Source organism: Diadema antillarum, unplaced genomic scaffold (assembly GCF_040938485.1).
Source record: "Diadema antillarum isolate AM-2024a unplaced genomic scaffold, OU_Dant_1.0 seq00000326_RagTag, whole genome shotgun sequence".
Lineage (NCBI taxonomy): Eukaryota > Metazoa > Echinodermata > Echinoidea > Diadematoida > Diadematidae > Diadema > Diadema antillarum.
In genome coordinates this window covers 1,542,885-1,556,235 of record NW_027271344.1, presented here as the reverse complement: position 1 = coordinate 1,556,235, position 13,351 = coordinate 1,542,885, and the positions used below count along the sequence as shown (strand labels likewise).

General features: G+C 39.0%; 1 protein-coding gene across 1 annotated transcript in view; it reads left to right on the top strand.

Moving 5' to 3' along the window:
* The window catches only part of LOC139730679 (anaphase-promoting complex subunit 1-like), a 46,794-nt gene extending 35,614 nt beyond the window's left edge, over nt 1–11,180 (top strand). The window contains exons 34-47 of the mRNA XM_071641537.1: nt 451–525; nt 1,197–1,273; nt 1,983–2,073; nt 3,074–3,127; nt 3,733–3,789; nt 4,401–4,621; nt 5,057–5,174; nt 5,606–5,683; nt 6,336–6,479; nt 7,301–7,453; nt 7,949–8,044; nt 8,791–8,995; nt 10,318–10,455; nt 11,080–11,180. Coding sequence (XP_071497638.1) covers nt 451–525; nt 1,197–1,273; nt 1,983–2,073; nt 3,074–3,127; nt 3,733–3,789; nt 4,401–4,621; nt 5,057–5,174; nt 5,606–5,683; nt 6,336–6,479; nt 7,301–7,453; nt 7,949–8,044; nt 8,791–8,995; nt 10,318–10,455; nt 11,080–11,180 — 1,608 coding nt within the window. The remainder of the gene's footprint in view (nt 1–450; nt 526–1,196; nt 1,274–1,982; nt 2,074–3,073; nt 3,128–3,732; nt 3,790–4,400; nt 4,622–5,056; nt 5,175–5,605; nt 5,684–6,335; nt 6,480–7,300; nt 7,454–7,948; nt 8,045–8,790; nt 8,996–10,317; nt 10,456–11,079) is intronic.
* The last annotated feature ends 2,171 nt before the right edge of the window (nt 11,181–13,351 follow it).

Here is a 13,351-nt window from a genome sequence, read left to right as displayed (position 1 = left end):
GAGAACAAGTGACCCCAGTAAGGCAGATTGAATAGCACAGTAAATGAACAATCAATCTGCATCTTATTTCATTAGGAGACCAAACATTGGCAATAATGCCACGTCGCTTTGATTTTCGCGAATTTCGCGAATCATAGTTGAATCGCGAAAAATTCGCGACATGCGAAAATGTCCCCATGCACTAGGGTAACAATGCATTTCAGATGTCATCGGTGTCACTTCGCGACAACAACATCTCGCGAAAATGCATGTGACCTCCTAATTTTGCTAGAATATCTGTACGCCGAAATACAATTGTAATGGCTTAAACAGTAATTGTATCTGAACATTGTTGATAAAAATATGCCAGATACTCACCTATGTAAGTGGTTCTGATTGTCTCTATCCTAGTTGTATCTGAACACTGTTTATAGATATGTGTGGTCTGGATTCTCTCTCTTTCTCTCCCAGGCCCTCAGCAGAGGACTCGTGCTGTGGAATGATATAAGACCAACAACTGAGTGGGTGGACAGTAATATACCACCAGTGAGTAGCTTACAACTTGAGAACACAGCCAAAGCTTGCGTTAATTGACCATGTACATACCAGCAATGTGTCTAAATTAGTCATTTGCAGACAATTCATGTTTTTTTTTTTGTGTGTGTGTGTGTGTGTTTTTTTTTTTGTGTGTGTATATTACAGAGAGTGAAGTTTGCTTTAGCAAAACATTTTTGCAGGTTACAGAGCTAAATGAAGTCTCCATGATTCAACAAGAGGCTCCCCCAAAACCAGAATATCTCTCACTATTCTGCCAAGAGAATATAAAAGCCTGCCTTAAACCTGAGATTGATTGTTACTCATTGAGCTGCACATACCGTAAAGCACAAGTGAACCCCTAGTTTGTCTTATGAGCCTTGATGATATTGATATGGGATGTTAGGAGCCCTGGAGTTGATGCACTTTCCTTGAGTCTCGGCTGAATCAGATATTTATTTATTTTTTGTTTTCTTCAATTTACTGATATATGCATTCATATTTTTTATTTTGTGTGTGTGTGTAGGGGGGGGGGGAGGGAGTCGGAGGGGGATGCAGCGAGTGTCTGTGCCTTGATGCAAAGTTCTCCAAGTCATATCTGCACTCTACCTTTCCGTGATACCAGTTTGCACATCAGTCTATATTCCACTCATTCCTTATTTTTATCACCCACCCCTCCCAAGATTGTGAAGAAGTACGCCTTCAAGAGGAGTACAGCTGATGAGTCAGGAGATGAAGAGATTGATTACCAGACCATGAGGTGGGTGGATGATGTCTGTAGCCTCATTCCAGGTCTAGGGCTGACAAAGAAGCTAAGTGTCATGAATTCTGTGAGTCATACTCACACCTGGAATAGAGAGGCATGACATTTATAAGCTCAAAATGGAATACAAGCAAAAAACAAAAAGCTTGTTTCTTGACATCTGAATGGTATTCTTTGTATGTCATCATTCTGTTAGCTAACATTGCCTTTCTATACAATCTATTATATGAATTTGATTCATGAAAAATGCTGTTTTGTCTTCTTTTTGTATACATGTAAACAGTGTACAGTATACATGTACAATATATAACAGTGCACCAGCTGACACACTTTCACATGAGAAAGGTCATGTATTCAGTAGGAAAACGTAATTTCAGGACTCCCACAACACATGCATCTATTGTTAGATTTAACCCATTGAGGACGAGTCCTGAGTATACTCGAGCAAGTGTCTGGGAAATACATGTTGTAGCATAATTAGCCCATCCTCAATGGGTTAATATTCTGTCTGATAGTGGTGTGTAAATATCAAATCCTGATACCAATATATTATTCCGGATGAAGTTTTATATATTTTTGATTGTGGGATGCAGAACAAAATTAGCACCAAGCAAATCCATTCAGAAGTGGAACTGTCCATCACTCTGATATCCTTTTGAGAAGGTCATGAAGTGAGATATAATTTTCCACTCTCTTTCCAATCCAGTCAAGCCATATGTAACATTGGAGCAGGAGCTTGCTTCGCCCTTGGCCTCAGGTTTGCGGGTACAGCAAACAAGGATGCGTATACCTGCCTGGTGAGTGTCTGCTAAGTGATGGGGATACACTTGAGATTGTTGGAGACAGTTTAAAGGGACTGTACAGTACTGGTTGAGGTGGGGGTGCATGTTTTGAACATTCCCAAGTGAGATAATGAGAAACCTCTTATGAAATATGAAGAGCATGTAATTTTAAGAAGGATTCAACATTTATTTGATGAAAATTGGTTTTTAAATGGCTGAGATATTTAAAAAAAAAGTGATAATAATAAAAGGCGACAGGCCACGCTTTTTATTAGGATCTCTTTGTTTCACCTTGTTTTTGGATATCTCAGCCATTTTAAAACCGATTTTCATCAAATAAACTTTTGATACCCCTTAGAATTGCATGCTCTTTGACATCTCATAGAGTGATTTCTGAATATCTCGCAAAACGTTAAAAGCTAAATCCTCACCTCAACCAGAACTGTACACACCCCTTAAGGTGCCTTCAGTTTGGAATTTAAGGATGTGTCACTATGTCCCTTGGCATCATGAAAAGCATTTGCCCTAAGATTTGTGAAAAATTTTCATTTGAGAATTCATAATATGTCACTTTACCTTGTGAGATGCTCAAGATGCATGGTGAAATCATTTACACTCAAGTCGAATGTGAAGAAACATTTGCTTATGCAACAGAAACTGTTTTGCATATCTGCCAGTCTCTCTATGTTAAAGTGGAAATCATTATAGCAGTTATTATTATCTCATTTATCTAAGGTTGTTTTTACTTATATTTAGATTTATATCCTGACTATACAGCACTTCAGTTCAATATTTAGATTTAGCCATGAAGAAACACATGTTACGTAAAGATTAGTCAAAATATTGACTAAAAAGAAGAACTCATGTGAGATGTATAAGCCGTATACACAAAGACAACGTGATGTAGGCATACAGATATGTGCATCTCTAGTATTTGTTGAATTGATCTCTGAGAATCTTCAAAACAATTTGATCGATGGCAATGTTAATGAATACTGACTGCTTGACCACACAGCTCTCCTACTTCAAGAAACTGATGCACCTCCCCACACAGCCAGTTGCTGATTTGGTAAGCTACCATGAAGATATTTCTGCAAACACACAAAATGTCTTCTTAATTTACTCAGGAGAAAAATGTGCTTCTGCAATGACTTTGATAATCACACTGATACCATCATTTGGCAAATATGGACTTATCGGTTTTTGCGAACAAACTCTTCATATATACTCATTTGGCAGTAGATATGAATTGAATGGTCATGGCAGCTGTAAATTCCTTTGTTATTAAACTAGCAGCACCTGTGGCAATCCACGCGTCTGAGGGCCAAATATTTCTTTCTTTCTTTCATATTTTTTTCTCCCACTTATTGGACACATATTATTCTATGGACTTTACTGACACGTGCAATTGTGTGATGACCATATTCATGACTTGTGCAAGTTTGCCACAGATCCATTTTCGTTGAAAACTGCATACAACCGTTCTTTAAAAAAAAAGTTTTACATAATTCATTTTCTCATTGTTACCAAGATCTGCATGTGTGAGATATGTCAAAGAAGGGTTTCTGGGAAAAGGAGTCTGCACATCAATAAGTATTTGACTATATTTGGTGTTCTGTTGTCGTCATGGGGTTGCTCTCTAACTTGTTTTGGTGGTTTTATTTCATCTCCTAGGCTGGGAAGACGACCTTCAAGACTTGTCTGTACACCATCCTCTTGGCTCTGGCGATGGTAGGTTAACTCCTTGCATTCCTTAGTGCCACTTTACACAGAGAATCCTGTAGCATTGTAATCACTGTCTGGAATCCCTGGCACAGAAAGGGTTTAATAGAAGACCTTGTGACAAACCTACTCAGTGAATGCTGTAATGTGTCTTGTAATCATCGACTGATCATGTTACAAATGTTGCTGTTTGACTTGATACACTTACAGTGAGAAAGTGAGTTGCTTGTGTGAAGACAGAGAAAAAATGATAGAAGAAATTGCTGATGGTCAAGGAGAAGACAGATTGGAATAGACATACCAAATTTAAGCATTTAGTCATTTTGATTACCTACAGCCCCAAACCTGGAGGGGGTTTCAATTGATTGAACTTATGCCTAACGTTTGAGTTCATTCATGTTACAATGATGCAGATATAAATTATAGGGCACACGGGACATATTTTCTAACTTATTAGGTGCTAGTAATCACTTGAAACAGAGTTATAGAGAATTTTGTGACCCTCTGCAATGAATGTTGATTCTGCTCACACCCAATGATATCCTCATGCTAAGCATTGTGCCATGCTGATGTCGTAATTTTCCCCAAATGACACAGTTTATGTCAAATTTCTCACTCAGGTCATGGCAGGCACAGGTGACCTGGAGTTGCTGCGGATGGCCCGCGGGCTGCGCCGGGTGCACAATGAGATCTCCTACGGCAACCACATGGCATGCTCCATGGCCACTGGGCTGCTCTTCCTGGGTGGAGGACGCTACACGCTGGCCACCACCCAGGAGGCTGTAGCTGCCCTGGTCACCAGTCTCTTCCCTTGTTTCCCTGGCAACAGCAAGGGCAATCGGTAAGGACTACAAGACTTAGACGTATTTTTGGTCAGTGACTGTAAGAAATGGTCATATGTGTGATAGAATGAAGTAATAGCCACTATTATAAGTTTTGACTACCAAGTTCATCTTTTAAACAAGCTAGAAAAACTGTTCTGATGATTTGGAAAAACTGGAATCCAGTTTGGAGTGGGAGCAGTCTTTGGGTATCTGAGGATCGTAGAGGTGATATTGACGACTGTTTTTTTCTGTTGCCATTAAACAATGTAAAGAACTTACTCAGTTGAGTCCTTAGAAAGAACTCTGAGATCTTGAACATTTGTGATGACAAAAACTTGATCTTGTTTATTAACTAGAGGACATTTCTTCCACGTACAAAGTCCCTGACATTAAGGCTGTTTCGCTTTCCAGTGTGCAATATCTTTGTGTTATGTCCTACTGTCCTTTGGCAGGTACCATCTCCAAGCTCTGAGGCACCTCTATGTTCTGGCAGCTGAACCTCGCCTCATTCTCCCTAAGGATGTAGAGACAGGCAAGCCCTGCTACGTCCCTCTTGAGGTAGTCCTCAAGGTAACACAGAATTTTGCTGATCTCATATGTTATGGATGTGTCAACCCAATAGCCATGATTATGTCCCCAACAAGGCATGCTGGTACGGTATGAGTTAATTCTTGTATGTTTGATGGAGTACACCTGATACTCAGCCTTGTGACACTTTAAATCTGCTGTTCTGCACTGTCATTTGATGTTGATAAACATGATTTTCACAGGCTGATGATAAAGTTTATTTAGTTGTATTCATGATGTATTTCATTTTGTTCAGGTTGTCCACTAATATCTTCATAGATATAAATTTTTTGAGTTACAAGTGATGCTCTCACTGTGTGTTTCATGTGTTACAAGTGCCATCTCTAACACTGTCGGGCCAGTGAGAGAGTGATGCCAGGTATATGATGTCTCAATTGCATGAATGCGATCTTTTCACTGTTGTTCTTATTCAGGAGTCAGAGTGGTACTGTGAGACAACCATCAAGATGATGGCACCTTGTATCATCGGCGAGCTCTCCAGTCTGAAAAGTGTGAGATAATCAATGACATTGTATCTGTGCTACAGTGTAGTCCATTTACTCTTTGTAGGTCCAGTGGTATTAAGCTTTTCTGATTCGACTTCACATGCACTTTTTTAATCATCTTGAGCTTCAATGTAGTCTATACATGTAAATGAGATTTAGCTCAGATTATGTGGTATACTGTTTGAAACCAGAATTCCACACAACTCATTTCCAAGGATCACATTTAGTGACTGTTAAGGTGTATGCTCTTGAGATAGAGTAAATTCTTCATCTATTTTGAACTGCGGAGCTTCTGCATCACAGATTTCATTTTGCTGCAAAAATATTTGCATTCCAAGAGTTTCTACATTTAATCACAGCAATAGAGAAGCACCAAGATTTTCAGACAACATTGTAACAATATAATGATAAGTCTTTTCAACTTTCAGTGGTAGGCTTTGATGCATAATATTACAAGCTTAGAATTATTTTAGGAAATAGAGCAGGGATGGGGAAGGAGTCCCAAAGACATTACAGGACAAGTTTGGAGGGATGCAGTGCACCCCCTGCTTTTCTTCAATAGTGGCATCAGTGTAAAATAAAAAATAATTAGAAGAATTTGTTAAAGACGACATATTCTCTGCATAATGCATAAGACCTTCATCCATCTTTGTATCAGGTACGTGTGGTTGGTCCTCGGTACATGGGAGTCACCCTTGACATGGAGAAGGACCTGGAGACCACAAAGGCCCTCCTAGCGGCCGGGGGAACTCTCTTTGTCAAGCAGAGGGCTGGCCATCTCTCCTATGCTGAGGACCCTAAGGTATCACGCACTGCTTCCTCTCCTCTCTCCTCCACAGTTCTTGTATGTTCATCTTTTCTGTGAGCTTCTTGTCGGAATATATGTCAAGTATTATTACTGCAATCAGTACTGTAAAATTTGTGCATGTTTGTGTATCCCCCATGAGCATTTCGTTGCTATGACTGTGTCATATGTGTCAGGTACTGCAATCAAAGCTGGGTTGATTTTTTTTTTTTTGTGACAGAAGACTGCAATTATGAAATTATCCTGCCACTATGATTCTGAATGGAAGTCTGAAAGTTTGTAGATTCATTTTTTTTTTAATGATAGATATGATTTGTAAATAATCTAATGTCCATAGAACCTTTTTTGTATCTGTTTAAAACAAGTCTGTCTTTGATGTGTTTTCAGTGTGTATTTTATGGGCTTGTCAGCATCAATGTCTAGTGAATGTTGTGTATTGCAATCAGAGCTGTACTTGAGATGATTTGTTATTGACAAAAGACTGCAACCATGAAATTATCCTACCGTACAGTTGTAGGTCTGCATGGATGCCTGGAAGCTTCTGGATTTGCTTCGTGACAAGAGCTTTTTCAGCAACACTTTGCCCATAGAGTTTACAATTCTTTAAGAAAGTCTACCTCGATATGTTTAGAATCTTGCTTTTGGCATCAATAAAGCATCACAGATCTACAGCATTCCGAAGCTTCAATAAACATGACTTTATCATGCAGTGTACTTTGCATGATGAAGAGTCCAAAGTGAAAGTCATTGCCTGTTCATATGCCAGAGAATATGAGTGTACCCAGTTTGAATGTGGTTTGCCCGTGTCTACTTTGCAGGGCTACCGAAGCCTCCTGGCCCAGCTCTTGACGCATGAGACCACCAGCCCCATGACCTCTGACCTGCAGCTCATAGAGTCATTCACCTCTGACCTCAGAATTCTCAATTTTGTGCGCCAGTTCTGTTGGCAGGATGCAAGCTGCAATGAGGAGGTAAGAAATCCTGTGGTCATAGCGTCTTTTTAGAACTAGAGCCATTGAAAATTCATTATTTTTAAGTGCATCTGCAATAAGGAGGTAAGAAATCCAGAGGTCATATTGTCTTGAGAACTAAAAAGCCACATTGGAATTTAATTACTTTTTAGTGGGTATGGTTTCCAGCAATCAGTTGTACTTTGCTTTTTATGATTATTTGCAACAAAGTGAAGGCACTTTCCCTCCTTCAATCATTCTTCTAACTGTAATTGAATACATTATATGAATGTATAGTAATGTGTTCATCTGTCATGCATTAAAGGCTTCATAAACACAAAAGTAATTCATTTAACTATTAAATAAATAACTGTTTAAAAATCTCATGTAGACTGAGTGAAGCAGTCAGGCTTCTTTATATTAAGATGATTTCCTGCTTTTTATTCATTTGTATATCAATTCACTATGCTCTTTGGTTTGGTAATCATTGCTGATTTCTATCCCAATCCTCGACAGGAGAATAGCAAGGCACAGATTATAGGGAACCTGCTCTTTGAGTGTGTGACAAAAGAGAAGCTAGCTGTACTCCCTGCCCTGCTGGATCTACATCAGGTAATGAGATGAAACACATCCGTACAGTTGTATGAGTTTGCTGCACTGTCTCAGCAGAGTGGCCTAAAGACTCATTCATCATTTATGGACAGCTCTTTTCAGATTCATTTTGATGTAGTCATCTGTATACGTGGTGAAATGATCTACACATTTGTTTCCGACTGTACCTACTCACATGGGATATGATGTTGGGGGGAAAAAATGACAGCAGTGTTTTTTCCCTGGGGCCAGGATTTGGCATGCAGCTGTCAGACTTCCAGACTTACTTATTCATTTTTCATTTTTCATTTTTTTGCTTTTAAGTGCGATTACCAAATATCCACCAGGGATCACAATCCAGAACATCCTATTTAAAGCTACGTGGAAATAAACATGCAGATGTTTATGAAGATCAAATTCTTGTGTCTTCTACAAAGCTAGGAAGAAGTGAAAGTAATCCTTCCATCAGTTTCAGAGCAAGCTATGTCTTCGCAAGTATGAGGTTGGAACTTGCTTGGAATCTTTGCGGTTGATATTTATATTGATGAACTAGACATCCAGTCACCACATTGATGCAAACTATACTGCCTGCAAAAACAGGAAAAATCATTCTATGCTTGTGATTTTTTAATACATGTATGATTTTTATTGATTTGCTGTGACTTGTTGGTCCATTCGCAGCACTTCTGCAATGTGTTGCGAAGATGATATACCTGTTTTTAATCATCCCTGTCCTATCATTATTTTGTCTTGTTTTCCCTCGGAAGGCCTTGGCTCAACCTTTGCCTTCCCTGGATGCCCTCGACGTCTGGCAACTCAAGCTGGTGCTGGTTTATTACAACCATCACAGCAGCAACAAAACTTCTGGGGCTGAGTGTACAGCTACAGTGACCCGCAGGAGACTGGTGCATGCAGAAGCATGTATGCACTTGAAGTCAAGACTGGACTCTGATCTCGACACCTGGCTACAGGGTTGGTATTGTATTCTCCTCAGATTGTGTGTTCCTCGAAATAGTCTATAATTCAATCTGCGTTCCAGTGTATAAAAGCTTGCCATTTTGTTTGGATGGTAGTTCCAAAGTTCCTTACTGGACAGAGACATTGAGGTCTGCATGCAATGCAATGCAGCATGGAATTTCATTTGAATTTCTGGATGGTTATCATTAAAAAATGTCACAGTTGAAGTTCACATAGATTGCATCAGACAGGGAATTAAGCATCAAATAGCCAAACATCATCATGCTAAATGCAATTGTAGGTCATTGCTACATTGACTACCTGAAAACAACATATACCTGGTATACAGCACTGTGTGGCCTGGAACACCTGCTGCTTGCTGTTATGGCATTATTTAGAGGAGATACTAAAATTTAAGAGATTATCAACAGCATACTTGGCTGTCTTTTACATGAAAAGTATTTTGCCATCTCAGACATCATATTTCAAGTTTGATGATGCAATGATGACAGTAAATATTATATACCTCATAAGTGAGATTCGTATCACTGATTGGTCAAAAGTATATCACGTGACAAGGTGTAGTCCCGTCTATCTTGCCTTAGGGTTTTCATGTAAGTGATAGAAAGGCAAAACCCTCGTGATAGAATTTGTAAACCCTCCGCGACTTTTGTACACATAACAAGTACACTAGACTTCGCGCGCGGTGTCCGCAACCCCTCCACCCAAGGACGTTCACTACGCGCATCGTATAAACACATGCAAAATCATCGCACTAGTAGCGCACAGCAGGCATATTTCAACGTGGCATGGTGATCGAGCGCTCCTCTGTGATTTGAAGTGAGCTTGAAGATCGTACACTTTGCAATTAGAATTTCTTAGGATCCCGAAGCAGAGACAAATCTCAGCATGTTGGAAATATCGAATTAAAACACGAGCGACGGGAAACTGGATGTATACTGTAATCTTCTGCCGAGATTTTGTGCAGGAGCTCGCCGAAGGCCGTGTGAGTGAGTACAATGTACCGTGCATACTGGGTAGTCTACGAAATGCACGAAAACCACGCAAGCAAGCGCAGGCTGTGGCCTGATTTTAGGGCTAACGTTTAGGCCTAACAGTTAGAATTTACTTCGTATTTGCCTAGCAAATATTGACTGCTCATGAGGATGATGGTGGAAATTATCACTCCCTCGGTGCTTTTCATACCGACCCTTCCATCACCCCTCGGCTGACGCCTCGGGGTGATAGAAGGGTCGGTATGAAAAGCACCTCGGGAATGATAATTTCCACCATCATCCTCATGAGCAGTCAATATTTGTATATTATTTCCTTTGTAGATCATAGCTCTGAGGTTCTGGCCTACCTTGAGTCTGGTGCCCTGCCGACCGACGAAGATGACAAGGCTGCCCTCTATGTCTTCTTACAATTCTACGACATCCCTTCCTTCAACCTGATGAGCCAGACCTCAATCAGAGGTCTGTTTCAGTTTTGTTTTCATAGAATTGAGTGCCATCCACTTGCATGTGCTCCAATATTTTTCCCTGCTTGAGACAAAATGTGCATGATTGGGGTACAGCATGATTGTGTCAAATGCATACTGGTATGTGTGTTTACGTTTGTCCTGCTTCTTGATGTGTATAATTATGATGCGTAGTCTGCTGTGATTAACTATTCTGAAGCCTGGGGGGCATTTCATGAAGGAACTTGTATCTGACAAGTCAATTATATCCGACAAGTTTTTAGAAATTCTTTAGTCTGATTGGCTGATTTCTCTGAACTTGTCAGATATAATTGACATGTCGGACATTTTATCCGACAAGTTCCTTCATGAAATGCCCCCCAGAAGTCTAAATGGATTGGAGTATGGTGGAAAATCTTTGAGTCTGCCTTATTCTTCATGTGTATCTCTTATCATATCAGAATTATGCTGTGATAGAGTAGATGCTTGGTGCATGTCAGGTGGGCGTACAAGAAGCCGTTTGATATCAAATGGCTTGTGCAGTATTAAGGCACTATCAGAAATCCTGCTGTATTTGTACTATTCTGACATTATTTTGCTTTACTTTTATTTGTTCTCCTTCCTCTCAACACATATTTAGGAGCCAGCTCTCTGCCTGAGGTTTACTCCATACTGAAGGACTACAGTCTGCCAGTCTCTGCGGTGCTTCGTCTCTATCAGTGTCTTCAAAATGGAAGATAGCATATAGTGAACAATATATCATGATGTGTGTGGTGTACATATGGACAGACTGCTAAACACAGAAGGCCCTCATGGATGCTGATCAGTAATTTCTGTGATATGCATAAGGACCAGAGGTACTAGATTAATTGCGATTATAAAAACTGATCTTTTTGTTACGAGCAATTATTTCTTTTGTAACACGCAGCAGTTCCAATAGTATGTTCATGAAACAAAACTTGTTTCTGTCATTGGATCAAAAGGTTGCCCTTCAGAAATCAAGAAGTACAGTCTGTAGAATGACATTTGTGTGTGATAAGATTGTTTTGTTGCCAATTTAGAGATTCATGATCATGCATGCATCTTTCTTGACATAAGTCGAATATTCAAAAGCCTGTCCTAAACTATAAATGTGCATCAAGTGGCCAGTATAAATTTGACCATTGATGTATTGAGATAACAAAGAAATTCGTCCCTTGCTTTTGCTCAGGATTCTCTCTTTTTATCACATTTTTTCAGTGATTGACACTGGCAAGGATCAGTCACAGAAATCATGTGCAGTTCATTCAGACACATGTCTTTGGTCCAGCTGCAGTTCACCTTTATTGAAATCATAAGGGTAACACATATTTAACATGCTTTTGTTGTCCACTGGGTACAAAGATATCAAGCGGAATATCCTTTTTTCATAGAAACTGTCTCAAAATATATGATATGCAGTGTGCTGCAGGTTTATTTACTTTGAGTTGTCTGGTCATATCTTTTGCTATCCTCAGACTTTCATGTTTATTGAATAATTCAAAGAGTATTAATTATGTATTCATCAAATTTGATACAAAATTTAGGTGTGACGAAAGTTATTTCTTTGCTGGATTTTTTTGCCAAAGTTGAAGAAGTTCAGGGTCAAGGTTCAGTGTGGTGTTTGTGCAATAACAAAATAAATACTGTCACCTGGGCATCGGCCAAAATCGTTAGAATTGATTTTCTTACAACAAAGTGGATTTTCAAACATAAATGTGCAAAATATGTAGTGATCACAATACTTGAGGTGAATTTTGCCCAAGGAAAGAAACTGTTAATTTTGTTGTGAAGCACAAAGGATCTGGACCTATGCTGAGTTAACTGTATGTGATATTTGATCAGTGGTATGTGCATGATGTTTGTTTTGACAAGATCATTTATTTTTGTATTTTGTATTAATGCAGGTCAGGATAATAGAATACCAAACCTCCCCATGTCAATCAGCATTGTGGTATAAAATATCAATTTGCCTCCAGTTCTTTTCAGCTTGTGCGCACATTGGGAAAGTCGGTTTTGATGAAAAATCAAGTTGCTTGATGTAATGATGGAATGAAACCCTATGCATCTGTCAGGCCTTTTTGGGTGGATGACTTGCTAGCCTAATGGATCATACCCTCGCAATATTCTGCTTCACAAGCTAGGAAAAAGATACAGCAACAACACAAGGTTCTGGCTTCTCGAATTTTCCACTTCATATCGTTTTCTTTTTTTTAAAAGATTACACTATACTTAGAATTGCTCAGCCTCGCCAACATTTATGAGACTTATAGAAAATATTGTACTTTATTCTTGACAAAGGATAGATGTTTTAATTTGCAAAGTAGTTCCCTACAGGTTTTTCAGTCATATAATTGGCAATTCCTCTCTCTGAACAAAAACCAAACAAATTTCTGATGTTTTGCACCACAGAATGAATTGATGTATGATTCAACTATTCAGTGTGCCAACTCAGAAAGCTAAAAGCATCATCAATAAACATGAAAATGTGCATTGCTGCATTGGTTTGTATTAAAGCTAATAACATAAATCTCAACTGTGCTAAATGGCTTGATTATTTTTTTTTCTCTTGACTCCCTCTTTTTGTCTGTTTGCTTTTTAATATTAATTTTGCAATGACAGAGAAAAAAAAAATGTCCTGCTAAGAAGGTCAGTGTATGAATATTCTCCCAAGGAAAAAAAAAAAAATAACAGACTTGTGTTATAACACATTGTTGGTTAATGCATACAAATTCATAATAAAGACAGTGACATGAAATATCAAAACTTGGTGTTCAGGTCTGCGTTTTGTTGGTCCGTTTGTTTCTTTGCCAATGCAGTCCAGCCATTGATTGGCACATACAGCTGTAGTTAACACATCCCATCTTTTTTCCTTTGTTTTTTTTATCTTTATG